Source organism: Parus major, chromosome 4 (genome assembly GCF_001522545.3).
Source record: "Parus major isolate Abel chromosome 4, Parus_major1.1, whole genome shotgun sequence".
In the NCBI taxonomy this organism is placed as follows: Eukaryota; Metazoa; Chordata; class Aves; order Passeriformes; family Paridae; genus Parus; species Parus major.
In genome coordinates, this window is record NC_031771.1 from 58,094,346 (window position 1) to 58,122,080 (window position 27,735).

Consider the following 27,735-nt stretch of genomic DNA (forward strand, 5'->3'; position numbering starts at 1 on the left):
TTTGTACTTCTCAGCTTTATCTATTCCAGTGAAAAACCCAATTCTTTCAATCATTCTTCATTGGTTACATTTTCTAAGCAGCTTATGAGTCATTTTGCCCCTCTTCAAATTCATTTTTAGTGGGTCTGTAAATATGCATATAACATCCAAAATTAGACACAATATTCTTCCAGAGGCTTCACCAGTGCCAACTTTATCAAAATAATTAACTCCATGTCTTCTGTTTTGAAGTCCTGGGTACAACCTAGGATTAGTCTTTATTATTTTGCAGCAACACTGCATTTCTGTTTTAATTCCACAGAATTCCCCAAGTCTTTTATTTGATATTTGAAAGTTATTTTCCATTTTGGTTTCCACCTTTGATGTGGGTTTGGGTTTCTTTTTTCCCAAGGAGTACTTTCTGCACTTGGTTTTGGAGTATTTAATCTTATTGATTTCTGAACATTGCTTCCATCATTCAGTGTCCACTCCCTTCCTTATGTTCCCAGTGAAATTTCTTGTCTTTCTTATTTGACCACAAGTGTTAATGAAAATATTGATTGTGAACCCATCATATCTTTGTGATACTTGTGTCAAAATATTCTTTATTTGACAACTACCTTTTGAAAATGGATTCTTCTAATTCAATATGTATTTCCATTCCTCTTCACAGTGATTATATCTGCACTAATGTTTTCTTTTTTACATTGAGACAATGTCAGCTAGAAATGTGTAACAGTTTTAAAAAAGGTCAAAATATGCTACATTTTTACTTTCCTTTATCCACTAAACCAGTTACCCTGTAAAAGGAGAAAATTACATTAGTTTGACATGATTTGGTTTTGATAAATCCGTCGTAGCTGTTTGTTATCATTTTAATTATCTCCAAGGTGCTTAGAAGTGGATAGCTCAATAATTTGTATGATATCTCTGTGGATATCAAAATTAATTCTCTAACTCTCTGAGCTCTGTTTTGCTGTTTTATATCATTGGTTATATATATATACACACATAAATGTGTATGTGTGGTGTGTGCATATTTATATATATAAGCAACATGTTTCCTTTGCCATAGTTATTTGGAATCACCCTCATGAGGTTTCAAAGATCATTAATAATAGTTCAGAGATTATGTTTTCAGGAGAATGTCATTATTCTCTTCTGCCTTGAACTCAAAACACCTTCTCCTTTCTTCCTCCTTCTGACTAATCATGCCTGAGATAGCTAACACGAATGGAGAAAATTTCATTTGTTCTGTAGAAAATACTTTTCTTGAGTCAGGAGTGAAGCTTTAACAGGACTTGGCTACTTACACGTGAATGTATTTTTTTATGAATGAGTTAATAAAAGAAATGTAGTAAATTTGTGAAGTTTTGTGATGTCTGGAGCAGCAATCACTGAGGTAGGTAGTTGCATAAGCACATGGTGAAGTCTGCCTTATGTTAGTATGTTGTATGGAGAAACAAGGATTTTAGAAAAGAGGTACAGGTATTTTGCATGCAAAAGACACTTCATGTCTGTCAGCAAACCCAGTCATATTGAAACAGGCGTTGTGGAAAAGGCAAGAGACCACCTAAGTAGACACTTTATTGAGTATGTAACTACCAGTGAAGATTATATGGTGACAGCAGTTCTCAGGATCCAGCTGAAGCAGAAAAAGGAGCCAAACCCTTAGGCACAATGAGAGAAATGGGACCACACACCTGTGTGCACATACAGCCAGTGGACTGACACACGTTTTTTAGTTTCTGTGTTTGCTTCTCCTTCTGAGCCATGGGTACATTTAGAAGGAAAGTAATTAGATAATCCAAGTCCTTTAATCTTAAAAAAAAAAAAAAAAAAAAAGACGTACAAACTAAATGCATATGTTTGTGTTTAATTAGCTGCACTGCTGGTGGTGTGGTTTCCTGTGAACATGGGTTGTCCAGTCATCATAATGTGAGCAGTGTGGGCAATAACCTGTTGATATCTACATCTCTGTGCTGTGGATGAGAAAACACCAGGAAGGAAAAGGGGAAATCACTGTACATTTTTAGTCTCCAACTGTTTTTCAGATTTTTTGGTAGATTTCAGAGCTGTAAGCCATTTACCAGGGAGCATGCTTCATGTATTGCCTCTGTGCTGTGGACAATAAACCACGTCTGGTCTACCCCAGTTCCAATCTGAACCTGGTATTCAGGACAAGAGAAATGACTGGGCACTGCAGAATGCTGTTAGTAAAACTGTACCACTCCTGCTGTGTCTGGATTTGGACAAAACTGAGAGCAAAACAAAAGGAATTAATTACTTTGGAGAATGATGCTACAGCTTGGAATATGAACTCTGTGTGGTATGAACTGCACAGAAATTGTTGGCTTCAGAATTAACCTTAAATTCTTTGGCAAGTAAGTCACATAAGCCTGATACAAACCACAAATACATTTTACTTTTGCCCAAACAGAGTCTTTATCCTTTCTAATTTGTTGCTGGATGTCATACTTACCCATTTTGTTTTGGAAATAAAGATTCTGACTTAGAAAATGTTGGCGGCTTTGAAAGTGCAGCTTGGTTTTTAAAGCAATGAGATTTCCTTTTTTTTTTCTTTTTCCCCCCCACAAAAAACTGTGCAGTTTGCGGCTGGTTTTTGTTATACATTGAACTATCTGAAATGAAGAAGAGACTCTGAGTTCTCCAGCACAATGTGAAGATGTAATGTATTTCTTAGAAATTAATAGTATCATGATACTGCTGTGATTTTAATAATAGCACATTTCTATCTGAAGACTATAGAGATTAACACAAAATCCCACAACAAAAACAACTGAAGAGATTGCAAATCATAAGGAATGAGTGACAGAGCTGGAAACTGACTGGTGATCTGGGATTCCGCTCCCTGATCAGAGCTTCCTGTCAAAATCTGAGACTTCTGTCTGTTTCACATAGCAAGATAATAGACAAAAAAATTTTTTATTCCAAATTAGAAAACATTATTCAATTTCTGAACAGTTTGCTAGGGTAAAAAAAAAACCCCTTTAATATATGAGTTATATCTCTTCATTGTAAAATTTCATAAAATTGACAAATGTTTCCTAACTAGACTCATTGTACATAAAAGTGGAGGAAGAATTAACCTGGAACCTTTTAGTAGAGAACTATGGACAGGATAAGCTAGGACTGAAATTCTGATTCTCATTTGTATTGTATTTGCAGTAAGAGCTTACCTTTGGTCTTTTGTTCAGAGTCTTTGGACATATCAGCTACCGTTCGGACTGGGAACTGGTGAAGGTGGACTTCAGACCATCCTTCCCCAGGGAGTGCACTGATGAAGACTATGAGTCTTGGGATCTCACAAATCTACAGGTATTCATGGTTTTGTGTTCAATGATAAAACGTTTCCATAGCTTTCAGATTCATATAGAGTTATGTGCTGAGGAAATGTTTCCAAATTGAATTTGGATGCTACATGCCCAGCTTAGTCTTCTTATGGTGATTTCACAGGAGTTTAAAGTGGGAGAGGATTTTGTATTCCCTTTGGTTGTGTGATCTGTGTCCCAAAAAGGAGGAAGTATATCTGGGGGGCTGCCATAATAATAGGTGGTCCTGCTGGATTGGGAAGCGTGTTCCATAAACTGAAGTGTGTAATATTGATTGAAACTATTTCAACATGCAGTCATGTTCTGCCAACTTCCTGACCACATACTGTATTCAGATATAAATTGCCATAAGTAAAGTCCATTCCAGAAGTAATTTAGGATCTCAGTGGACCAATCACATAATGGAGTCCAGTTGTTTTGGGCAATACCCTTTTTGCAGTAATGTACTAGGGCTGTGCTAATCCTGATGCTCTGGCCAAATCCACTTTTCAGAAGCTAAATTCTCTGTTCAACATATTGATTAAAGAGACCAATATGAGTTGGGGTTTTTTATTAAATGGAATACATCACATTTATTCATAATCATTCTGATTATTATGTCTGCTTCTTCCACCAGGGTTGGTTTATTTTTTGCATACTACTCAGTGTTACTCCAGCTTTCATTTTCTAGTTCTCATGCCTAATTTTACACCTCTTGTTTGGGACTGCTGTGTGTGAACAAAGAATGTTATGCAGCTCTTAGCCTAAGGAGTAACAGTATCTTGGGATATTGGTTAATTTCTGAAATGTCTTTCAGAAATTAGAAACTACTGAAGTGACTCTGACAGAGTACTTGCAGCTGCCCAGTTACCAGTGGAGTGTGTATGGAGGGAGTTCATTCTGTGTCCACATGGTTGGTGCTTCAGGTGGACAGCCAACACAAGATATGATGCTTTAGAGAAATTCAGCTATCTACAGCTAGAAGAGATTTTGAAATTACCATTCAGAGCTTTGTACCACAGGTTGGGCACTCATGAAATATAAATTGCACTTGCATTTTCATGTGCATCTTCAGATTTAAGTCCTGGAAATATAGCCTGTGTTGCGACTCTGCAGTGACCTGTTGCAGTGGACACACAGCAGTGGATGTGAGGCCTTTCTATATCTGTACATCTGAGGATCAGAGGGTTGATAAAGTTTACAATCTTGGCAGCAAGGCTAGCCTTTCTCAGGACAATGCAAGGTTTGTGTGGTGGAGGTTCTGTTGCAGTAAGTCCAGTGCTTTGATATTCAGGGTGATCGTTGCATCATGGGCCAGCAGAGAAGCTTTCGGAAGAGGAAGATTTCATCATGGTGCATTAAAGGGAAAAGTTTCACATCAGCTCTCACATCCAAAGTTTGTGAATGTGTGAACACTGATTTCTTATGGTGAGTCTGACTGTGGGCCTTTTGACTTACTGCTAATAAATATTTACTTAGAGTTTGAGATAGGTTTATTTTCCTCCTTTTTCCCCAGTTCCTACATAACCATGTATAAGCAAATAGGTAAGCTGTAATTGAATAAGAGGTTTCTTTTACATTTGCATTTGTTTAAAATCATTGCCATGTTTCAGTATTTGTTTCACCTGACTGAACAAATCCTGACATTCTTCTCTATTGATCAAAACTTGAAAAATGACCATTGAATTAATTTTAAAGGCAAGCAAGGCCTTCCTACTTTAAACAAATGAATAAATAAATAAAATGGTTGGTCTGAGTGTCAAAGGAAACCTTTAAAAAATCTTTTTTTTTACCAAGGGACGTAACTTTGCAGAACTGACAAAGTAATTACAATCAATTTTTCCCCCAAGTGTACACAGTTCCCATTGAAATTAGAACAGAATTGGCTTCATCAACTTCTATGTTCATCTAGTAGAATAACACTGAAAAAATATATTGACTTTGAAAAATGTAGTGTCATTCACCCCAAACTGGATTGCAGAGTGAGCTGGGGATAGTAACAAGTTTGGTGTTGATGTTTTTCAGTGATTATGGGTTTGAACGCTCTGCACCTCTGAAGTCGGAGTCGAGCAAATGCTTTGCTGACTTTTGGTTTAACCCAGAAGCACCTCCTGAAGACTGTGTGTTGGGGCAGGCATACACCAGCAGCACTGGGTGAGCTGATTTTGCATTTCACAGGCTTGATGAGGCTTCCAGAGAGGGGGAGAATATTTCAACCAGAGCCTCAAATGTGGTTTGAAAGAAATTCACATTTAAATACTTAAATGGAGTCTACAAGAGGGCTGGAGAGGGACTTTACACAAGGACATGTAGTGATACAACAAGGGGGAGATGGCCTTAAACTGAAGGAGGAAAGGTTTAGATTAGATATTAGGAAAAAATTCTTTGCTATGAGGGTGATGAGACACTGGCACAGGTTGCCCAGAGAAGCTGTGTATTCCTCATCTCTGGAAGTGTTGAAGTCCAGGTTGGATGGAGCTTTGAGAAACCTGATCTAGTGGAAAGTGTCCAAAGGCAAGAGGGGTTGGAATGAGTTGATCTTTAAGGTCTCTTCCAACTCAAACCAGTCTGTGATTCTATGAAATGTAAATAAGGCAAACTGTAAAAACTGGGAAATGGAAAAATTCTGATTCTGACTTAGGGCATAAGCAGAAGATTCTTACAGACTAATGAAGGAAAAATATTGCTTTGCATGTTCACAGTAGTTAAAAAATTAATCCATTTGAGAAGATGGGGAGCTGTCATTTCAGAATTATTTTTTTTTAATTTTTTGTATCAATTACTGCACTTCTGATAGGAATGTTCATTCAGAACCTTTTATTTTAGCTCATTTATTGGGTTCAGAGTAATTTTCATTTTGTATCCAATGAATTACTCTGAGGAACTGGCAACATCTCACAGAATTTCCAAGTTTCTCACTTCCATAAGGGTAAGGAGTTCTGTGGAGAATAGATTCTTTTCCTGACCATATGGGACACTCAGAATCAAAGGAAAGCTTTAGTAACTATAAACAATACTGCATAGAATATATACTACAATGCAGTCTGACGTCTGTGCTGAGAATAACTTGCAGCTGGCATCTATTCTGGCTTATCATAACACCATCACAGTCAGTTGTGGAGATGAGAACCAAATGCTAAAATGTCCAATCTGGCAATGGAGTCACAGTCCCTCTGTATATTTACCTTACTGAGGAAAATGCTGCCTTTTGGGTTGTGGCTGACAGCTGTGATATACAGAATGGGAATTCAAAAGAATGAAATATGACTCTGGTTTTAAAGGATGTTTAAAAATAACATACCTGTGTGAAAGTGATCTGTAAATAATTGCTGTACACATCCGACTATTTCGTTATTAGCACTTTAAAAGTGTGAGTCTTTTCACTCTTTTATATGGTTATATTAAACAAATGCTTTAAGTGTTTTAAGAAATGAATGGATTTGAAAGCAGCAGTTAAGCAATTAGTTCTGGGTTAATGCAGAAGCTGTTTGGTGTAATTTCTTCCTGATCTCTGGGATTTGAACCAAGACCTCTGGAGCATTGAAGACTTGGATGCTAGAAAAGGGGATGGCAGAGAGGACAGCAGACTGTCTAGGTCCCCAGGGGCTAGTCAGGCATGTTTCTAAGTTGGAAAACACAGACTTCAAATGCATGCAAGTGAAATTCTCATCATGCTCCACACCCCCTTTCTTCAGCAGGTTTCCCATAGTAAAGTCAGTGTCCCAAGTGAAAGTACTTGCATTGTGAGTTGGCTTTGATCATTTGCAGTCCTGTCTGTTTGTGATGCCAAGGAAAGTGCAGTAGCTACAATAACACATGCATTTGGTGCCTTTGCTGGCATTCTTTTGCTTATCTCCAATTCACTGTGTCCACTGTTTACTGTTTTTGCAGGTACAGGAAAGTTGTTTCTAATGTGTGTGAAGGTGGAGTAGACCTGCAGCAGAACTTAGCACACCATATGTGCCCATTGATCGCTCCCAAGGGACTTCAGATCAAAATCAGAGAAGAAAGTCTGGCTGTTAGACCTGGGGAAGACATCACCTTCATTGTTCAACAAGAGCAGGTAGTAATGAACATTGGCTGTATGGAAGTTGAATCCATGATTTTAGGGTTAGTTTCATTCCTACCTGTTTTGCTGCTGAATGAAGATTAATTTGTGCTTCAGACAAACATTAACAGCTTTCTAAGTACTGAAACTTGATTTCAAGTGAATAAGACAAGCCAGTAAACTCAGTGAACCTCTAAATTCTACCCACAGAACAGGATTTATCTCCTCAGCAGAAAAGGCACTGGTTTCTTGGAAAGTCAGAGTAACTGCATTACCAAAGTCTTCTTGGACTGAAAATTTCAACTGCTGTATCAGAGAAGAAGAGAAATGCAGAGAACATTTAATACTCGGGTTTAGGTGTTTTTGAGAATCAGCTTTTCAGAAAGGAATGAGGCAAAGCTTTACAGAAATCAGCAAGTAGTTCAGAATAAAAGTATTTATTATATATTGGTTGTGTTGCCAAAGATGTGGGATTTTTTTCTGTTTAGTGAGAAACAATGCCCTAAGGCCATGACCAACAGCAGTGAATAACTTTTGGATGATTTGTTTGCCATGGGTTTGTTTTCTCATGCTTGTTTTTTAGCATTAGGCTATAACTGCTCTGCTCAGGTTACCAGAGTATTGTAATCCTGGCTAACCCCACTGATTTGCAAGAACTTGAAGAAAGTTCACACATTTTGGCAAACCTGTGCTCTATAAATCGAGCACTTGGGATTTATTTCTGTAATAGAATCAAGAAGGTTACGTGCAGAACGCTGGGCTCGTAATAATACTTAATACTTCGCAGGCTTTGCGTCCCAGTGCGTGCAGTGCCCCAACAGTTTGTGTGGCAAGTTCTGCTCGCTTCTCTTTTTAGAGTTTGTTTGGAAATGTTTATTGTAAGCCTAGAGCATTTGGTTACAATTTGGACTCTAATGATTTTGATTGGCAGTTTGACTTTTTTCCTACTGAAGTTTTCATAAATCTCTGTGGCAACGTGAAAAACATGTAAAATTATTCACAAATCTTCAGAAGTAAGGAATCTTGAAGAGAATCCCTTGCTGTGCTTTTTGGTGAAGTCTTTGCTCCATACATCAAAGAGGAAGACAGATTTAGTAGAAATGTAGCAGTTTGGTGCCCTCTATGGCTAAAAGTAATATTTAAACTCAAATGTCCTTAGCATTGCTTAGGATTTAATCTGTATGACAAAGTCTAATGAGAATTTGTAACAATTACTGAGTTCAAGAAACAGCTCTACTACAACAAACTAAAACATACTACTTTCTCTGGTGAACAAAATTAATTTGCTAGTTTCTGTGAATGCATGTTGTTAGGTGCAGGAATACCAGAAATCAGAGGTTAAAGGAAGCAGGCTTCTGGTACATTTGGGCAGTTTGCAACTGTCTTTAGAAATGATAATAAGAAATAAATACATCATCATTATCATAATTTTTCTTAAATTTTGTTGGCTGAATATATGAATTAATAATGTTATGACAATCTCTCTCCTAATTTTTATGAAAGTGGAAACCCCAATTCCTTATAGATTTAGATACCTTTTCCCTTTGTCATTGTTTTGCTATCTCTCCATTCTCTCTGTTTTCACTGGTCAGGACACAGAAAATAGTGTTTTGAAGACAGCACTCTCATCTTTACACTAGGGAAGCCATTAGAATAAAACGTTAAGAGAATCTTCCTCTGCTGTCTTTCAGTGCTGGTTTCAGTCTCACCTGGAAAAAATACGTGCACATACTTGTTAGCATAAGAAAGAGTGAACAAAACTTGCAGGCAAACTGATGTCATCTAGAGATACCACTTACTAACACATTGCTGGCAAGGAGATATCTCTTTTGCTTTAAACTTTAATAACATATTATCTCCTCTGCAAAATTCTACTCTTTTGTTGTCAAAAGAAAGATGTTATTTGGGGAAAAAACTATTCACAGTGAAGAGGCTTTCACAGTTCTTTATGTGTCTTGAAATTGGTGCTTATGTATTTGATAATCCTACAGGTTCCTTATTATGGGTATTTTTTACATTATGAGCAATATCATTTCATGTGGTAAAACATGGAAGAAAATCATCCACACTGAAAAATAATAGAAGGAGGAAATAATAGTATATTTTCCTTCCTTTTGTAATGGCAGGGTACGTAGGTTCTAGGCCTGGTACCTCCTTTGATTTTCAAAGAATCATAGAAATATAGACTGACAGGCTGGAAGGGACCTCAAGGTTCATCTGATCCAACATCTCTTGGAAAAAACAGGGCTGGATAAGATGCCTGGCACCTGTCCTGCTAAATCTTGGAAGCATCCAATTTTGGGTAATTCACCACTTTCCTGGGGAGATTATTGCAATCATTGATTGTTGTCAAAATAAAAAGAATTACATTAGTGCTGCTTTTTAGGATTAAATTTTGAAATAAAGCAATTTCAGACAGTGCCTTTTGGAGAAATGAAGTGATTTTTGAATCTTTTAATGTCAATCCTTTTCTGCTTTGATTGCCTTCCATGTTAATTGACCAGCATACGTGTATATACACTCCTTTCCTAGAGGCAAGGAAGTTTTTGAAATCAATGCTTGTGTTTTCACAACAAAGAGACTTTTCTACAAAGCCTGGCTGCAGCAGGACTGCAGCCTGTCTGAATTGCAGGGCTGTGATGGCCATGATCTCTGGCAAGCAAGCAGGAACATCCACTCTGCTGGAGATCAAGGAAGCAGGGCCTCTCACTCAGACAGTGCTGCCAGTAGTGTTGAGAAAATGTTGCTGCTCGCAGCTAGAACGAATTATCCTTTGGCTGCCTCCAGATCACCAGTCCATGTGGCACAGGCCTGATTTCTCTCTTGAGCAGCCATGCCATGACAACATGAGTGATGAGCATGTTTGTCCTCTGACAGTGGTATCAGTCTTGTGGTACTTTAAGCCTGAATTTAGGAACACAGTGTCACTTAAAGGAGCACTTAGCAGAAGTATGATGAATTATAAATTCCATGAGATGTTTGACATGACAGAATTATTTGACTGGGCTTTTAAACCGTTTCCCAAACTCAGCTGAGTGATCTGCCTCATTAAGCATGCATCTAATTTTGCACTAGAGCATATTAGTTCTTGGCATGCTCAGTGGTAGCTCAGTGTAACACTCTACAATTCTATGTGAAGATTCCAGCTTGGGTCTTAAAGGCCACATGGCTAACAGAAGAAGGTGTGGCTGGAAGGTGTTGTGAAGAATGTGTCAGCCAATTAATTTTATTTATAATTTCAAAGGCTAGAAGCTCATGGGAGGAGTAGTAAATTGCTAAAATAGCAATCTTCTGTTGCTTACAATCACATGAGCATCACTTTTGAACCTGAGGCTGCCCTGCACCATTAAGTTACATAATGTCCAGCTGCATTAAGAGAAGAGTGGTGGTTTCTGTGCCATACAGCTTGGTTAGTGATTTGGGGTACATAATTTTAAGGTGGCACCTTGCTCTGTAAACATGGTATTATCTCTATTAGTGCACAAAACATCTGTTGCACTGAGGTAATGGCTGTGGCAGTAGTGGTTTTACTGCAGCTGTTGCAATTGGGTCAAGATGTCTGGCTGGGGCTGAAAATGCTATTGTGATTCCATAAAAGGTCATAAACACGTGTCCTGTCTATTTTGGTTGTGACCATTTAAGATATTTTTGATGTATTTTCCTTTTAGGGTGATGTATTGAGTACCAAATACCAGGTAGATCTTGGAGACGGCTTTAAGGCGATATATGTGAACCTGACGATGACTGGAGAGCCCATCCGTCACCGCTACGAGAATCCTGGGATTTACCGTGTGTCCGTCAAGGCTGAGAATGTGGCTGGGCACGACGAGGCTGTGGTGTTCGTGCAAGTCAACTGTAAATCAGCTCTCTGGTTTTCTTACTTTCATCACTGCATAAAAACCTCATGTCAGCTACGAAGTAGGAAAGAAAATTACTGGTCACAATTAGGAGAAAACATATTTTTTCAATGTCCTCATGCAGCCTTTCAATGTTGTGTTGGTAATGCAGAGGCTTGTGAACCTAATCCAGTAGGAGGTCAGAATCAGTTTTGTTTGGATTTGGCAGAAGGATGGTTTATTAATCTTTTAAATAACAAGCATGCTTCAGTATAAATTTCAGGTTTGATCCATCTTCCTGTTTCAACACCCCTTGTCAGCCTTAGCAGCTAAAATTTAATACTTCAAACTATGTCTTTGTAAAGCTTACAGGTGCGGTGTAAAGCAAGTTAACAGACATGTTGGGAAACATATGAGCTCTTGTATGATTTTAAAAAATAGTCAAAATCTCAGTGGTTCTAAATCTAGATTTTAGGTAGTTAATTCTCACAGAGTTTGAAATGGTGCTTGGCTATAACTTCATGTTTGTAGGCAGTATTACTTGACTTATGCTTCTCTTCCTCTCCTTAATTAAGACTGAGAAAACCCAATCAAACAGATATAAAATAAAGAATAGCACGGCCCAGGGAATATCATACACCATTGCAAACTTAATGTACCTCAGTCATCTCATAACTGAAATGAAGAAGAAAACTCAAAAGTGGAACTGATTTTTCCTCTTCCTTTGAGACTCAAGACAACTATTGCCTGTTCTCAGAAGCTTCAAAAATTCAGAAACTAGTAACATCAAAGGAAAAGATATTCATCTTGCATTCTCCAGGTGTCTGTTTCCCTCTCTTGTGAGTGGTGTGTCTTCCATCCTAATCCCAAAGCAAAGGAAATCTCTGGAGCCATATACCAGCTTGTGCACAGAGCCATCTGCTTTATGTCAGCTTGTCTAGTGACTGCTGATATTTATGTATTTTGCTAGTCAGAGTTTCCAGCTCTTTGATTAACAGATGAATCCAAACACATTCATGCCAAAGACCGATCTCCTGTTAATATCAATCAGAGAGAATCAGAATCAAATTTTACACCTCAGTTTCATTATCTGTTGTGTTTGTTTTTTAAATCATTTGACAACTCCAGAGAGCTCAGATAAATTACTTTGGGCTTCACTTTTACTTTTAAGAAACTTCTAGGTGGTGAGAAGTGGAGTAGGCAAAGAAATAGTAGATCTGTACAAGCAATGAGCAGGAAAAAACTCTGTGTGACATCCTTCTCTCCAAGAAGAATTTCTAACCCTTCAGAGACTGACAGGCAGTAGCAAGCCCCGATGGAAAGCAGAAGACTTTCTCGAAGTGTGCTTTTAATATGGCCTGTGTTGGGATAAACAGTGAAACTAAAGGATGTTGATTTTCTTTTATGCAGCAGGATTTAAAATTGGAAAAAACAGAATTATTTTAGACAAGTAAATGGTGCACTAGGGGGACTTTGGCACTGAGGCAGATGTGATCCCTTCCTGAGCCTGCCTTGCACAGACTAGCAGACTCATGGGAGTGTGTTACACAGCCTGCTTGAGAAAATGCTTTCCATGTGATTTGCTCTGTTTAATTTTTCTAGGTAAATTACAAGATTTGAGGAAATTAGTTGGCACTAATTAAACTGCAATTTCTACATTCTAGTGAAACACTAATAGCCATTAAGGGATATTTTTCACTGTGGAATACCATGAAAGCAGGAATCTCTTTCAGGAGTCAGCAGTCTCCAACTGAAGTATTCTCAGGGAATTTTTTCAGAGGCAAATGGTGGAGGAAATATTTTTTCACTTCTGCCAAGTTGTTATGGGATACTCTGTAATGCAGGACAATTATAAGAATTTTGGCCTGTCATCCAAATCGTGCTTTCTGATCCAGATTAAACAATCTTCAACTTTCTAATGAACCACAAGAGAAATTAGAAATTAGAATAAATGTGAGTCGGCAACTGTAAAGACCCGAGAACTCAGAATAAAAGGAACTGAAGAAGAACTGAATACATACATTAATACATATGCTGCATAAATTTTATTTTTTATATGAACTATGGGAACTATGAACTATTTTTTATATGAACTAGGAACTATGACCTTTATACTGTGGAACTTTGGACACTACTGAAATTTTAACTTAAACAAAAACCATATAACTTCAGTCTTAATTATTCATAGCACACTTAAGGGTGCTATGAAGCTTGTTCAAGTGCATTATAGAATTGTGTGGCAGACAAGCAGAAGGATTTGAAGTAATTATTTTCAGCTTTATTTATTAAATATATATTAAATACTTGTTTAATATATAAATATATTTATTTAATATATAGAAACATATATAGAAACAGCAAAGTTGAAATTAGTCATCATTCAAGTACCAAAAAACTTGTCCTCTAAAAATTTTGGAAAAGAAAGTAATCTTCTTCAGGAACAGAACCATATCTCAAAGTGATCTGTTTCCTCTGTGCAAACACAAACTTATGGTGAAAGCAAAAAAGTTTCTCATATCCTTCCAGAAAGTAAATATATTTCTAGGAGGAACAATTTTAATGAAATTCCTAATATTTCTGAATTTTCTTCAGGACACCATCACCAAAGAAGCATTTTTACTCCTCTAGAAACTACTGGAGAAGTTATTTGTTAAAGCACCTGACATTTCTTTAATTCATGTAGGTGGTTAAAGAGTTACTGGAGAAAATGCAGTGAAGGTAGAGCCTTACATTTGGATGAAGCACCACACAGACCCGGTGAAGTGAGGTAGAAAAGGAGTTTGGACAAGTTGCTCTCAGAATTTCAGTCAGTTTAGTCAAAGTGAATTAGAAGTGAACAAGCAAGAACTTGACTCAGTTCAAGATACAAAACAAGATAACTAGTTTAGACCAGTGTTAATTACCTTTAAGTTTGCACTAAGATGAAAAACCTTTGAACGAGTTAAAAGATGAAAAACCTTTGAATGAGTTAAAAGATATTTAGAATGGAACAGAAATGGATGGGTTAGTATTTATTCTGTGTAATGAATGAATGTTGAGCTATACAGTGGTTTCATATCCCAGGTAGTTGGTGCAGGTGAAGAAGTTAAGAAATTCTAGTTATCATGCTGTAGTGTTAAAAAGCTTTTACCTTCAGACACTGATGAAAATATACAGGGAAACCTCTGAGGGAAAGATTTTCTTTCAACACAATTATTATACTGTGAAACAGCACAGCACTAATAAACACAACACTTACGAGCAGATAAAACTGTTGTAATGATGCATTTCTTTTAAACAAATAATAATGTTTATGGTTTTGGTAGTTCAGAAAGGAATAAACTTACTCTAAGGCACATTTTGTAGTCCAGAGGTTATCTATTTTGATTGGAAAATAAATGCTCCCCTGATCTACACATCTATTTTAAAGCATGCATTAATGAGATTTTTTGTGTGGTGTGAGCCTAACAGCTGATATTTTATAATGAAAATGAGTAGTCAGCAGCATTTTTTCAGTTTTCTGCTTTTCCCTTAGCAATTTGAGATTTGTTAGATTTCTATTCATTTAATCTTTTGTTACTAAGTAAAAAAAAAAAAAAGCTGAGATTGCTTTTCCCACTTTTTAACTGGAGTATTTGCTTATGTGTTCTAGAATTGGACATGAATGAAAAGAATGGGCTTGAGAGAAGTGTGTTTTGTTGATCTGTCTTATTGCTCTAAGGTTTTGTTTGAGGGGTCTTGGAGTGATCTGGGGGATGTTTTTTGGTTGAAATGAGGTCTTTCCAATTGTGTCCATATCTTTCAACATGGATGTAAAAGAGGGAGGAAAGGAGGGAGGGAAAAATAAATTCAGGACATTATGGTTAACAAATGAGAGGCTTTTGGGGAAGGAAGGGTTAATAAATTGATGGATTCTTGTTCAGTGATATTTTTGGAACTTTGTTCAGCTCCTCTCCAGGCTTTAAATTTAGAAGTGGTTCCAGTCATTGGGAGAAACCAGGAGGTGAACCTGACAGCCATCATACTGCCTAGGAACCCTAATTTGACAGTTTTCTACTGGTGGATAGGAAACAGTCTTCAGGTACACAAATGGTTTTGACTGAGATTATTTCAATCTCTTTCCAATAAAGTTGTTTCTTCATTTCTAAACTGTTTTCTTTTTTGGGGGGAAATCATTACCTGTGAAAAAAAACAACTTCTAGATGGGGATGGATTTGGGATCATAACTGGTGAATGATGAAACTTGGATTTATGCAATTCCAAGCTAATAATGTGAGTGATGTAAATTAAAGTGCTGAACAAATATACATATACATATAGATTAATTTGTTGGGTTTTTTTCATTGTATAGACAAATATTTTCTGGGAGTCTTAAATAACTGTCATATCAAAAATAAATGTGTTATCCTAAAGGATATCAAAACAATCTACTGTAAATCATTTGGGGATCAAAGTCTATATAAACATGTCCTAGAGCATTAAATATCCAAGTATTTCTATTGGCAGTATTTGTTGTATAGCTGGGTTAATTTCTTTTAAGGCAATTTTTTCAAAAACAGATAAGTAAAATATTTTCTTTATGAGGCAAAGTGTGACAGAGGAATGGTTCATATAAGTGCAGTGAACTTTCTTCTTGTGAATGTGCTGTTGACTGTAACCCCAGCCTGTATCTGTTCATCATTATTGACTTTGCCATTGCAAGAACAGGCACTGTGGGTCTTGTGAAGGGTCTTGTCATTCTAAAGGATGTGGTAAAGGAACAGAGTATCTCAGCTCCACCTCAGAGGTTACTGTAGGCTCTGAGTTGACAGCATTAATCCTTTTGACCCAGACATACCCTACATTTTTGAGGCAAATGACTTGCTTCATATAATCTTGTAGAGATTGCTGAGTCTCCCTCAGACTCCATTAATTTTAGTGGGATCTAACTGAAAACCTAATACTCAACTGATTACTCTAAAAGAAATATTTTCCTCATCTGGCTGGAATTCTGATTATATAGAATCCTTTTAGGGAAAGAAAATAATCTACATTGAAAATTGTAATTGATCAATTTGATAAAACATTGAAAAAATTAAATTGTATGTGGATTTTTTTTTGTGCTATTTTTAACAACAGTTTCTTTCAGCACTGTTCTCATGATTGTTGCTGAAATTCTGTTTTCAACTGTTCTTTATTTTTTTAAAGCCACTGCTTACATTGGAGAGTTTTCTGGTGACAAAGTTTGCTGAGACAGGTGATGTCAGAGTTACAGTGCAAGTTTCCTGTGGGAGCTCTATGCTTCAGGACTCAAAAGTTGTTCACGTTTTTGGTGAGATGTTAGACCTTTTATTTTTTTTTTTTTTTTTAATTTTTTGTTTGTTTGTTTGTTTCATATGTATTTATATTGGGTCTCTAAAACCAGCCCTACCACAAGTGAGCCTACTGTGTATATATATCTATTTATCTATCGAAATATGTGTTAGATATAATTATATATATATATGATATATATCTGTATCTAATGTCTAGATTATATCTAATCTAATGCCAGATTTAATTGTTGAAATTAGAGGCATGAACAGTCACTAAATAACTCCACTAAGCTGAACAGTGGGATTGTACGGGAGGTTTAATCTCAAACATTTTGTTTCCTCTGCTTATTTTAGATGTTGCTGTGGTTCTCAGATGCTATATGTGTTTCAGCAGTATTTTGGCCTGTGACTAGAAAGTTTGCCAGAATTATTTAAATAAAGTAGTCTAAATACCTCTGGGAAAAAAAAAGAAAATTTAGTTGTGTATATGCTCTCAGCATTGAAAACCATGAGAATTAATTGCCTTTTATCACAATGTGTCACTGTTACCTTGATGTTTATCTGAGAATTTGGATCAAATATAGCTCTGCTGTAATTATTAAATAACCCTTCAGCTCTTGTTCCACACTGTGCCCTGGTGCGGCTTTTTAGTGTTTTATAATGTGGTGACAAGGCATAATATAGTGTGGAAAATGTAGTGCTGGGAAATTATTTACATTTGTATTTGTGCTGTCACATGTGGGAATTGTGATAAGTATAAAAGCTTTTATTTTAATGCAGAGCTAAAAGCCTTCAGATATCATGCAATTCAAGACATGATACATCTCTATTGTCTGATGAAGATTCTGTTATTTTTGCTTTTAGTGTACTTACTAATTTGAAATAATGGCAAAATCCCCACTTATGCTAAATGGAGCTTTTATGAACCTTCTCCTTTTCTAAGATAAATGGATATAACATTTGTGCTACCACTTATAAATGCATCAGCTTTTTTAGAAATCTTTAGAAGTATAAACCCCTTAGTGTGACTACATCAATGGCTTAATCAATCCAGTGCACCTTTTGCCAATCCTGATATCAACAGCATTAAAGTACTGGCCATCAGGAAGATAAAGAAACTTTTGAAAAAGAAGGCCATGTTAAAATAAAATTCTGTTGGAAATACTGTGGGGAAGCAGTTTTGACTTGTGCATTCCAGAGGTTTTCTATCCCTGCTTTGCATTAAGTTCTCTAGGTTTTCATCCAAGGATCCTGTAGGGAGAAAGGGAAGATTTTAGAGACTGCTTTCTGAGGATCAACCCATTTCTGGTATTTCAGATATTTTTGACAATATCCAGAGAAATATTGTGGGTGTTGCTTTATTTTTTCTTCAAAGAGAGAAGTAGTTAGCCTTTGTCATATCATTTCTGTTCTTATTTTTGTATCTAATTTATGGAGTAACATATTCATTTTATATGGAAAAACAGGAATGTGTAGTAGAAAAACCCCCATATGCTTATGATTCAGTGAGAATAAAATCCATTGGTGCATTATCATTTCAAATAAAAGAAACCAATGAGTTCTTTTTAATACTCCTTTATTGACCTAGGGGAAAATTATTTGGAACATTATGACCCCAGAGCCTGTATGTAAATCTGCTTCATTTCCTTTTCTTCCTCCTTTTTTTAGTCTTTGGGCACAATTTTGATGATGTTGGTGAAAATACAGAAAGAAATTCAACACCTGACAACAGAGAGCAGCAGGGGTCCTAGATACTGCAGTACTGCACAGCAAAACGTGCTAAATAGGGACTTTTACCTTTTAGTTCTATCCAACTCCTTTTGCAATCTAGTTTATTTCTTGCTGCTTTGTTGTTTTTTTCTTTTTCTAGATAATTTTCATGTTCTTCCTCTGAAGTTTACTAAGCACCTGGACATGTACAACCCTGACATCCCAGAGTGGAGGGAAGACATTGGGCGGGTCGTGACGCGACTTCTTGCAAAGGTGCTCTTTCAGATTGGTTGTAAAATGTTCCCTTGACACTCGTAAAGCTTGAAGGTTAAGTTAATACCTTCTCATTTAGAAGGTATTTTGAAATGGAGGGAGAGCAAAATGATAAAGTGAACCTCATGAGCTATATTTCAAGCAAGTTTGAGCCTAGTGTCACTTTTAAATGCAAGCTGTCAACAGTGATATTTTAACACAGACAGTTTAGGTCTAACACAGCCTAATTGGCAATTAATGCTAAATAATTGCTCTCTGGGATTAAGGATAGACATATTAGCAAACACTGCTGACTCCAAAGCAGGAAGAGTTAAGTAGATTTAGAAGCTAAGCAATGTGAAATATAAAAGATATCATCTTTGTGTAAAAACAAAGCAGAAAGAAAGGATTTACTGTGTTTATAACTTTGAAAACTATGTATAATATGTAGGCACACAATTTGTACAGCTGTTTTTTTGAAGCATGTTCACAAAAGAAATGTGGATAGGGGACAGCTGAATCCTGTAGGGTAAATCAAATACAAACTGTGCAGTAGTGCTGTGGCATTAGATCACCTCATGGAAACTTTGAGCTCGAGAGCTCTTCAGGCACACGCCCTGCCACTAACTGAGGGTGCACTCACTGGCTTTCATGGGGGCAGCAGCACTGAGGTACAGCTTGATATTTTATAAAATATTTGAACTTTAAATCACTTTACTTTTCCCGGATTTGCAATTGTACAAATCAGGTTCTGAACTTTTTGACTTTATAGAGTTTCCTGTTGGGTTTTTTTTGAGATTCTTATCAAATGTCAAATTAATTTCTTGCTTTTATTAACTTAAACTCATTCCATAAGGAGTTCCACTGGTGTCAGTCAAAAAATATTTTACTCCCCTATAAAATGGCTCTTGCATTTTATAATTACTAAAACATTTGCCAAAATATGTGACAGAGTTTCAGAATCTTTCTGAGGAAGGCTAAGTGCCCAGGTTATGGTCATTGGAATTGTGTGGCTGCATCGTACAAAACATGGAGAAATTTGGGTCTAAAAGCCAAATTTGCACAATCTATTTTACAAAGAGATGCATTTGACTTTTAGCAGGGGAATTAAGGTATTCATTACAATTTCAGGAGCTGAACCTGAGTGTTCTTAGTCTCGCATTGGAGGACTTCTCTCTGTCCATTAAGCACCCTCCTAAATAACCTTCAAAAGCTAAAGTTAGCTGCAATGAATACGCACTCCTAAGTCTACACTGTGTCTGAATGGCCCACAAAGGATCCTAAATCACTTGGGATTTATTTTTAATGTTACCTTAGAAGAGCTCAGCCATTGCAGAGTTTTGATAAAACCTGAAAACTGCTTCATTTTAATTCTTTTTGCAATGCCACTGAATGATTTTAATGTGATAACAACACTTAGGCCTTCCAATACTCAAAGAACAACTCACATTTCATTACATTTATGTTTGGCTTTGTTCATGTTTCAGCTTCTAGTGGAATTCCCTTTAAATATTAAGGATCTGAACACCGAAGTCTAAAAGCCATGTGTGGAGTTACTTATGTATTTTATATAAAACACAAAGTGTGCCTTTGTTGTCTTCACAGGAGACGAGTATACCTGAAGAAACACTCAGGACAGTTGTGAAACCTGGTCTGCCTACAGCTGCTGACTTGCATGTGCTACTACCAGCAAATCAACCAAAAAAGAAGAGAAGCATAACTAGTGATAAGGTAACCAGAGCAATCCACATCTGCCTAGGACAGTCTTCATCCTGTTTTGCAACAAGTGGCTGTACTCTCATTGTCTTTATGTGAATTTAAGAGGTCATCCCTGCTTATGTAAAGATCTCATTCCCATCTGACAAGATACATGTGAATGCTACAGCAGCTATGTCTGCTGTGTTTGACCATGTACAGACCAGCATAATCTACTTCTTTCTGGTATTAGTGTATTTCTCAAGAATATTTAATATTGGTCTGTCTATTAAACAGAAATAGCAGGGATGCATGTCATTCTGTGAAGATCCAGTAGAGCAAAGAGTCTCTGCACTGTCTTCAGAAGGAAATTAGATTTCAGGTCCAAGAAAACCCAGAACCTTAGTTGTTTACCCATAATGTAAAGAGCATCAAGCAAGTATTTTCTGCCCTTGTAAGAAAATGTCCTTTTCAATTGGTAAGAAACAAAGTCAGTGAACACGGGATTGAAAATCAGACGTTAATTTCTCCCTAGTTGTTTTCAAACCATGTTTCCTGAAGTAAATGAAGTAAAAGACTTCATTCCAGTTGAAAACCAAAAGACTGTTTGGCACTTACAATTTATTATATTTGTCCTTTGCTGGGATAGAGAAGAAGCAGATCCCAGTTCTGTTATTCTACCTTGCAGTTCATGTCCTGCCAGTTACAAAGAATCAGTGTAAGCTATCTTTAGTTTTGAAGGGCATTTTTCAGCTTTTTGACATTAGGTCACTGTCTCTGAAGAGCAGGAGAAGTAGGTAAGACAAAGCTTTTCATATTAACATAAACCAAATAGATTGTGTTCATGAGATGTATTTTGGAAAGTCCAAAGGAGTATGTTGAAGTTGTCCAAGTACTTGAACAGGTGTCTATCATTAAAATGCACAGACTATAGTCTGAGTGCACAAAGTTTTCTACTTTTTTGGCAGAAACCTTTACTGTTCTCCCATGTAGTCACAGTGAGAATTCCTGGGAGTCTGAATTCCTGATTATGTTGCAGGAAATAGTTAATTTTAGCAGGTTGCTTCTTTTATAGAGACACATTCATGAACTAAGGTTTTCAGCCAGGGGAATATTACCGCTTCAAAATTATTTGAGAATTTCAATTTCTTGAAGAAGCAAGGTGAAGCTTCAACAGGAAATTCCTTATTCTGAGCCTGTGGGGAATAGATGTGTTCAATAATTTAAGGAAAGTAATGGTGAATAGATTCTTTTGGTTGTACAAACATTTTACTTCAGTGTAAAGTGTTATGCATATTAGTTCCCTTTAAATCTCAATTTCTATATTAGTGCTGTGCTTCAAGGTAGCTTTAAGAGTATCAGTTCAAATCAGTGCTGTGTCAAGGTTTTTCTCATGTTTGTGTATGAAACATGTGTGTTACTTTAAAGCACAACGAGGAGCAATCACATGCTGCAAGTGATTTGGAAAAGCTTCCATTCAGTGGGGCTATAGGGATGTCACAGTCCTGTAGCAGGACATGGTTTGGAAATTAGTTCTACAATAAGACCTTGCAAAGGTTTTCTGGAACTAGAGGAACACAGAAAGGGGAAAGTAATTGTATAATCTGGAGAATAGGTACCTTTCTAACACTGTTAGGATGAACCAAGTCAGACCCCTGGTGTCTGGGGCTGGAGCAGGAACAAGGGAGACAGGAACAATTAGAGCAGCCTATGCTGTGCAGTGATAGTAAGTCAGTGATAGTAAGTCAGGTACACCAGTGTCACATCTCAACACTGGTTGTTTTATAGAGTACAATGTTGTAGAGATGTACAGCCAGTCTTCTTCTGACAGCTGCCTACATTTCTGGTTTTATATTGTTGCTAATGGACATTGTTTTGGTTATTGATATGTGCATATAAATTTGTTGCTATAGACTTGAATGGCAAAAATGTTGATAAAATGTGTTATATCAGAATCAGCAGTAACTTGAGAAATATCCTGAAAATATACCCTATATAAATAAACTTAGAAGCAGTAGCTTCTGGTAAGTCAACAATAAAATACTCATGTTGTCATATATTTAAAGATTCCTTACATTCACTTCTGTTACTAGAAGAGAATCTAGTTTTTATCATGAATCAGTGGAAGGAAGCTTTGTCACGATGCTTGTGCCAGTTCTCAAAGTCAGTGTGGTGACACTTTTGTGAGGACTCAGCAATCTGGAATGTTTTCTGCATATTTGGAGGAGGTGTCCCTAATACCCTTAACTTAGACATAGTTAGAAAATGTCTTTCCATAAAGAGAACCTCTTTGTTCTCAGCTGAAAACCTTTTATATTTGGAAATATTACATTATTTCAGGAAGATTAAAAGCAGTAATTTCTTGCTAAGGCAGAGGACACCTTCTTGCTGGAGTTTTTATTGGTACTTTACATGGAGTGTTGGGATGTCATACTGTTTATGAGGTTACTTATGTACAATATGAATCATTACTGATAAAAGTAGCCATCAATAACAAAGATGGTAGCAAGCTGTCAGTGCAGTAAGAGGAGCCCTTTGGAAAATTCTGAAATTTTATTCCACTCTGACAAGAGCCCTTTTTGTTTCAAATATATGCAGAGAAATAAAAGCTGACTATGATTTAACCTGCTTTCAAGAACAGAGAAATTTCAAAAGTACTCCATTCTAATTATTGACTCCAGAGAAGACTTAGTTGCTTAATTTATGCACATCTATTGCATGTCTAATGTCAGGTGGGATGAGTCCAGTTGAAAGAGTCAATTAAAGTGCAATTAAACTATAATCTGGAAGGCAGGGGCTCTGAGGAAGATTTCTATCCAGACAAACTACTTCATGAAAATTGCTTTGGCAAAAAGGGAAGGTCAGAACCCAAGACATATAAGTGGGTAAGAGTTTGAATAGTGTCATTATTTTTCATTCTTTTACATTCTTATAATGCAGAAGCCATTGCGTTCACATGTTCAAATATTGTCATTGTGAAGGAGGTAGAAAAAGATGGAAAATTCAAATTCTGGTGTATGAACCCTAATTTAAGAAGTCTAGAGAGGAGCTCCAAAGACTGCATTTGGTTTTTAAAAACCTGGAGAGGTGGAGCACCATGCTCAATAAATACCTTGGGGCAGAAAAAAGACAACCCATGAGCACTGAAAAAACCATGAGTCTATCAGTGAAATAAATAAGCCATAACCTTTGGCTGGATTCACATGAGATTCAAATTTTTGACCTGAGGCCTGTTGTTCATATGGATTTGGGTACGAATCCAGCAGTGGGGAGTTAAATAACAAACAAATCTTAATCACTTAAGCAAAAACCCCACCAAATATTAGGAACCTGCCAGGAAAATATGAGGAATCAAAAGTTATGGAGCTCAGAAATTTCATTTACTGTCTGTAAGTCAGATTAACCTAAAGTATCTTTGTCTCTTTTGCACTGTAAACCATGAACACATGAATGAGCCTGGATTGATACAAAGAAACTTTATTTCATTGATAGCAGAATCACTTTAAAGCCTCCTAATCAGTGGAGTCGTCATATCAATTTTCTTTTCAGGCTTTGGGCAACAAGATAAATACTGAAGAGCTATCTCTTATAATTGTCTTGTGAAATAAATGAAGCCATGCTCACTCCACCCTTATGTTGAGTCATTCCCACATGAAAAAAATAATAAAGTCAGTGGAATGGCTTCAGAAGTTAGATATTCCTCAAAAAGAATGATGATATGTGAACTTTTCTATAGTCTCTGTCCATAATATGAGAGGGACTACGGGGATTTTTATCTATTATACTTCAAAAGCTTGTCAAAGATGGGCACCATAATTGATAATATTGTAAAAGGAGTAACTTGTGAAGGTTTCATGGATATAAAGCAAATTTCTAATTTGGCATCCTCTGGGAAGTCGTGTCCCATATTATAAGGCAGAGAGTATAAAACTAGCTTTGATCTTTTAGAAAATTGACCATGTTGAAGACACAAGCAAGTAGAAAATATAATTCAGACAATTTTTCATCTGCGGTTAGGATGTGAGGGTATATTTAATGGTTCTGCTCCATAAAAATATGAAAGTCCATATTTCACTATGCTCTGGCCACTGGAGGAAAATGGGAAGAATACTGATCTTTTTCCACATGGATGAATATATATATTTCTATGGAGTATTGTTAAAAATTAGTTATAAATGGAATTCATTCCATTATAGGTAAGGAGGTAAGGTAAATTATGACATACAGTTCATTATTAAATAGTAGTTACTTTTCATAGCAAGAAATCCAAAGTGACATCATAGGTTTTATTCTGATAGGTTAGAAGAATGGGGGTTTTTAATATGGATTATGCATTGTGTGAGTTATGACCCAGGTAAATCCAATAGCGCGTGCAAATTACTTGCTGTCTGTCATACTGGGTAAACGTAAAGACTTGGGTAATCAAAAAGAAAGATTTGGCTATAAAATTGTGACATTTTCAGCTTTTATGTCTTTTGGAGTTTTGCTTGATTTTTAAATATTGAATTTCTTTTAGATTTCAGCTCATCATTGACAAGTGCTTTCACCATTAAAGAACCAGAGGTTTTCCCTTTTAAAACAGAGCGTCTCAAAGTGGAACAGAGCACAAGACATCTGACATTCTCTCTGTTGTATTTTCAGAGAATAGCAGCTATAAAGCAGGCCCTGAATGCACACAACATCAGTTTCTTTCTGAGGGGAGGATACTGGGTCTTAGTGACTTTAGCTGACTCCGGTTCAGGTAAATATATAAAAAAAGCTATCAGCAGACCAACTTTCAGATGCCTGTTCAAGTTCTAATAATTTAAGGAGAAAATCCTTTTATCAATGTGTATCACATATACATAATCTTTATATCAATGCATAACACATCTGTATATACTTACTTGGTATTTGTTACATAGAAATAAACACATATGTATATATGATTATATATATATGTTAACATGTGTATGTGTTTATATATATATATACACACATACATACATACGTACACATATATATGTCATTATACAATAATATTATACAATATTGGTCATTATTAACAATCACAACCAAATAAATATTTTTTTTCTATGTTTCCATTTTGTCATACCTCACAATTTGTATCACAAGCTTCTTGCTTTTTCTGTCTAACTACAACATCAAATAAATACCTTCATTGTACAAAACAGTGCCCTGAAGGAAGAGCCAATCAGTCTTCAAAGAACTCCCCTGGTAATCTAAAGGCACTTTAGACTGCACTGGCTGCTAAGAAAACAGAACTTCTTTGCCCTTGTATCAGCCATTAACTCTGCTGCTGTAACTGCCTGGGTCTAACACAAGGCTTGCTGTATCTATGCCATGTATCTCTGATCTGATCAAATCATGGGAAGTTCCTGTAGGGAATCCACATTGCTAATCCTGTCCTGAGATAAATTATATTTTTTCTCTATTTAAAACAAGTGGAAATGGGATGGGGGCAGGGGGAGTTGTGTGCATTTTCTGCCTCTTTGGATTCACTGGTAATGAAAACTGGTTGAAGAGAATATGTGTGCATACACACGTGTATTTTGAACAGAGAGATGTTAAAATTATGTTTTAACCAGAAAGTCCAGCTTTGACTTAAATCTTGTATGAAAACGTCCTGTAATTTTTGTTTGTGTATTATCGCCCTTAATATATCCTTCTTTATTAATTTCAGTGCGTTGTGGGAGAACAGTTTTAGCCAGCCACTATCAATTTATGTAAATGCTGGGGTGGTATTTTATCTGTCAGTGTTCTGTAGAAGACAAAACTGTTTCACTAGTTGCTAATGTAGAATTGTGCTACAGTCTCACTGTGGTACCTTGTCTGGTGTAAAGGGCTGACATTCGTTTGCCAGCACTAAAGGGATTGAAAGAAGCCCATGTTCATTCCAGCCTTTACCAATGCATGACCTTGATGAGTTCATTTGTTGTTCAGAGCCTTAATTTCTCAATCTGTGAAATTAATACAGCCCTACTTAGGGTGTGTGATTATTTACTATGATAACTTTAGATTCCCTGAAAAAAACCCAAACAACCACTGAGTATGCAAATAATGAAATCTTCAGGATCTTGGGTTTTGCTCTTTGTTGCTTTCTTTTTTTTAAATGAGTCCTCTGTCCTTCAGTAACAAGTCACCAATTAATTCTGTGGTTTTGCCTTTCTGAAGAAGCCACAGACAGAGTGAAAAGAAGAGGTTGCAAAAATAACAACCAATGTTTTTATTTGACAATTAAATAGAAAAGAACACTCAAGAATGTGAATGATGTGGAAGAGGACATGCAAAACTGTTCTTTTATTTTGTGTTTCAGACTCTCAGAGGATTGGAGGAGGCAGTGGCTACTGGGCTATTGTGGTTCTCTTTGTTATTTGTCTAGTTGCAGTTGGGGCTTTCATCCTCTACAAGTTCAAAAGGCAAGTAAACCTTAATCAATATATGCATTTTAATAATTGGATTTATCCAGAGATTAGCACGACAGACTTTGTTATTTGTAAAAAAGATTTCTGAAGAATTGCAAGAAGTACACCAATTTGAAAGTCATATTTTTCTGAAAAGTGTAAGTCTCTTGTTTTCAGACATCAAGGTACTGCACTGATGCTTGTTTCGTTCCAAGATAAATATCAACAATATGGGAACTGTGGAGAGTTTGTTCAGTTTATCTAAATAATATCATCAAGAATCAGATCTGAACTAAAATATTATTCCTGTTTAATTTCCTTCTCATTACTCCTAACAGTTATGAATAAGCTAAAACTATTGGGACAGGGAGTGCATCTGCAATGCTGATTTGCTTAAAAAAGTAGTTTTATCAAAGCATGTAATGCTCTGGGGCTTCTCTTTGCACACATTACATTTTAATTGCTGAAGCAATGCCATGGAGAATGACTGACAGAAAGAGATTAGCATTAATTTGGCACTAGAGTGTGTGGAGGGAAGAAATATTTCTGCAAGCAGCCCTTATGTGGAGCATATTCTCAAAACTGAGCAATGCCAGCCTTGGACAGTCCAGTATATCTTTAGTCTGGAAATTATTTTAATCCAAGATTCTGTGCAATTTAAATAATTTGTTCTTGTTCATGGGACAGTGTTATCATTGTCTGTCCTACTGGCATTTCTATATCTCTGAGGCATTCAGAAGCTGTTGAATTTGAGCATAATGGAAACAAGCCTCCATCATCATCATCATCATCACCATCATCATCACCATCATCATCATCAACTCCTGTTATCCTTCCTCAGTGAGGAGTCATACTGATTTACCTCATTTTTTAAAGGGTGATTTTTATTTAAAAGAAATATAAGATTATAGAACTAGGAGCAGCATTAGATTTGTGACAGCAGTAAATGTAGCTAGCATTAAGTAAGAGTTTGTTTAGCTAAAGTATTTGTATGTCAATTGAGAAAAACCCCTTTTCCTTCAAGAACCTAAGTTTTTTAGAGTTCATAGTGACTGATTTCTTTAATGGACAAAGCACAGAATACTGTATCAGACTGTCTACAATGAAATAAAAATCCATTTTACTCTTTTAGGTGCCTGAAGCGAGGAAAAACATAAAAATGGTTGATGTCATGTAATTATATTATTTCAATAGCAATACAATGGA

General features: G+C 36.4%; 1 protein-coding gene across 4 annotated transcripts in view; it reads left to right on the forward strand.

Moving 5' to 3' along the window:
• SORCS2 (sortilin related VPS10 domain containing receptor 2) overlaps positions 1–27,735 on the forward strand; it is a 525,884-nt gene that overhangs the window by 476,716 nt on the left and 21,433 nt on the right. For all 4 annotated transcript variants that reach the window (XM_015625588.2, XM_015625587.2, XM_015625589.2 and 1 more), the window contains exons 15-25: positions 3,198–3,318; positions 4,606–4,739; positions 5,337–5,465; positions 7,203–7,374; positions 11,028–11,214; positions 15,122–15,255; positions 16,362–16,485; positions 18,339–18,451; positions 20,036–20,161; positions 24,767–24,866; positions 26,442–26,544. In XM_015625588.2, coding sequence (XP_015481074.1) covers positions 3,198–3,318; positions 4,606–4,739; positions 5,337–5,465; positions 7,203–7,374; positions 11,028–11,214; positions 15,122–15,255; positions 16,362–16,485; positions 18,339–18,451; positions 20,036–20,161; positions 24,767–24,866; positions 26,442–26,544 — 1,443 coding nt within the window. The remainder of the gene's footprint in view (positions 1–3,197; positions 3,319–4,605; positions 4,740–5,336; positions 5,466–7,202; positions 7,375–11,027; positions 11,215–15,121; positions 15,256–16,361; positions 16,486–18,338; positions 18,452–20,035; positions 20,162–24,766; positions 24,867–26,441; positions 26,545–27,735) is intronic.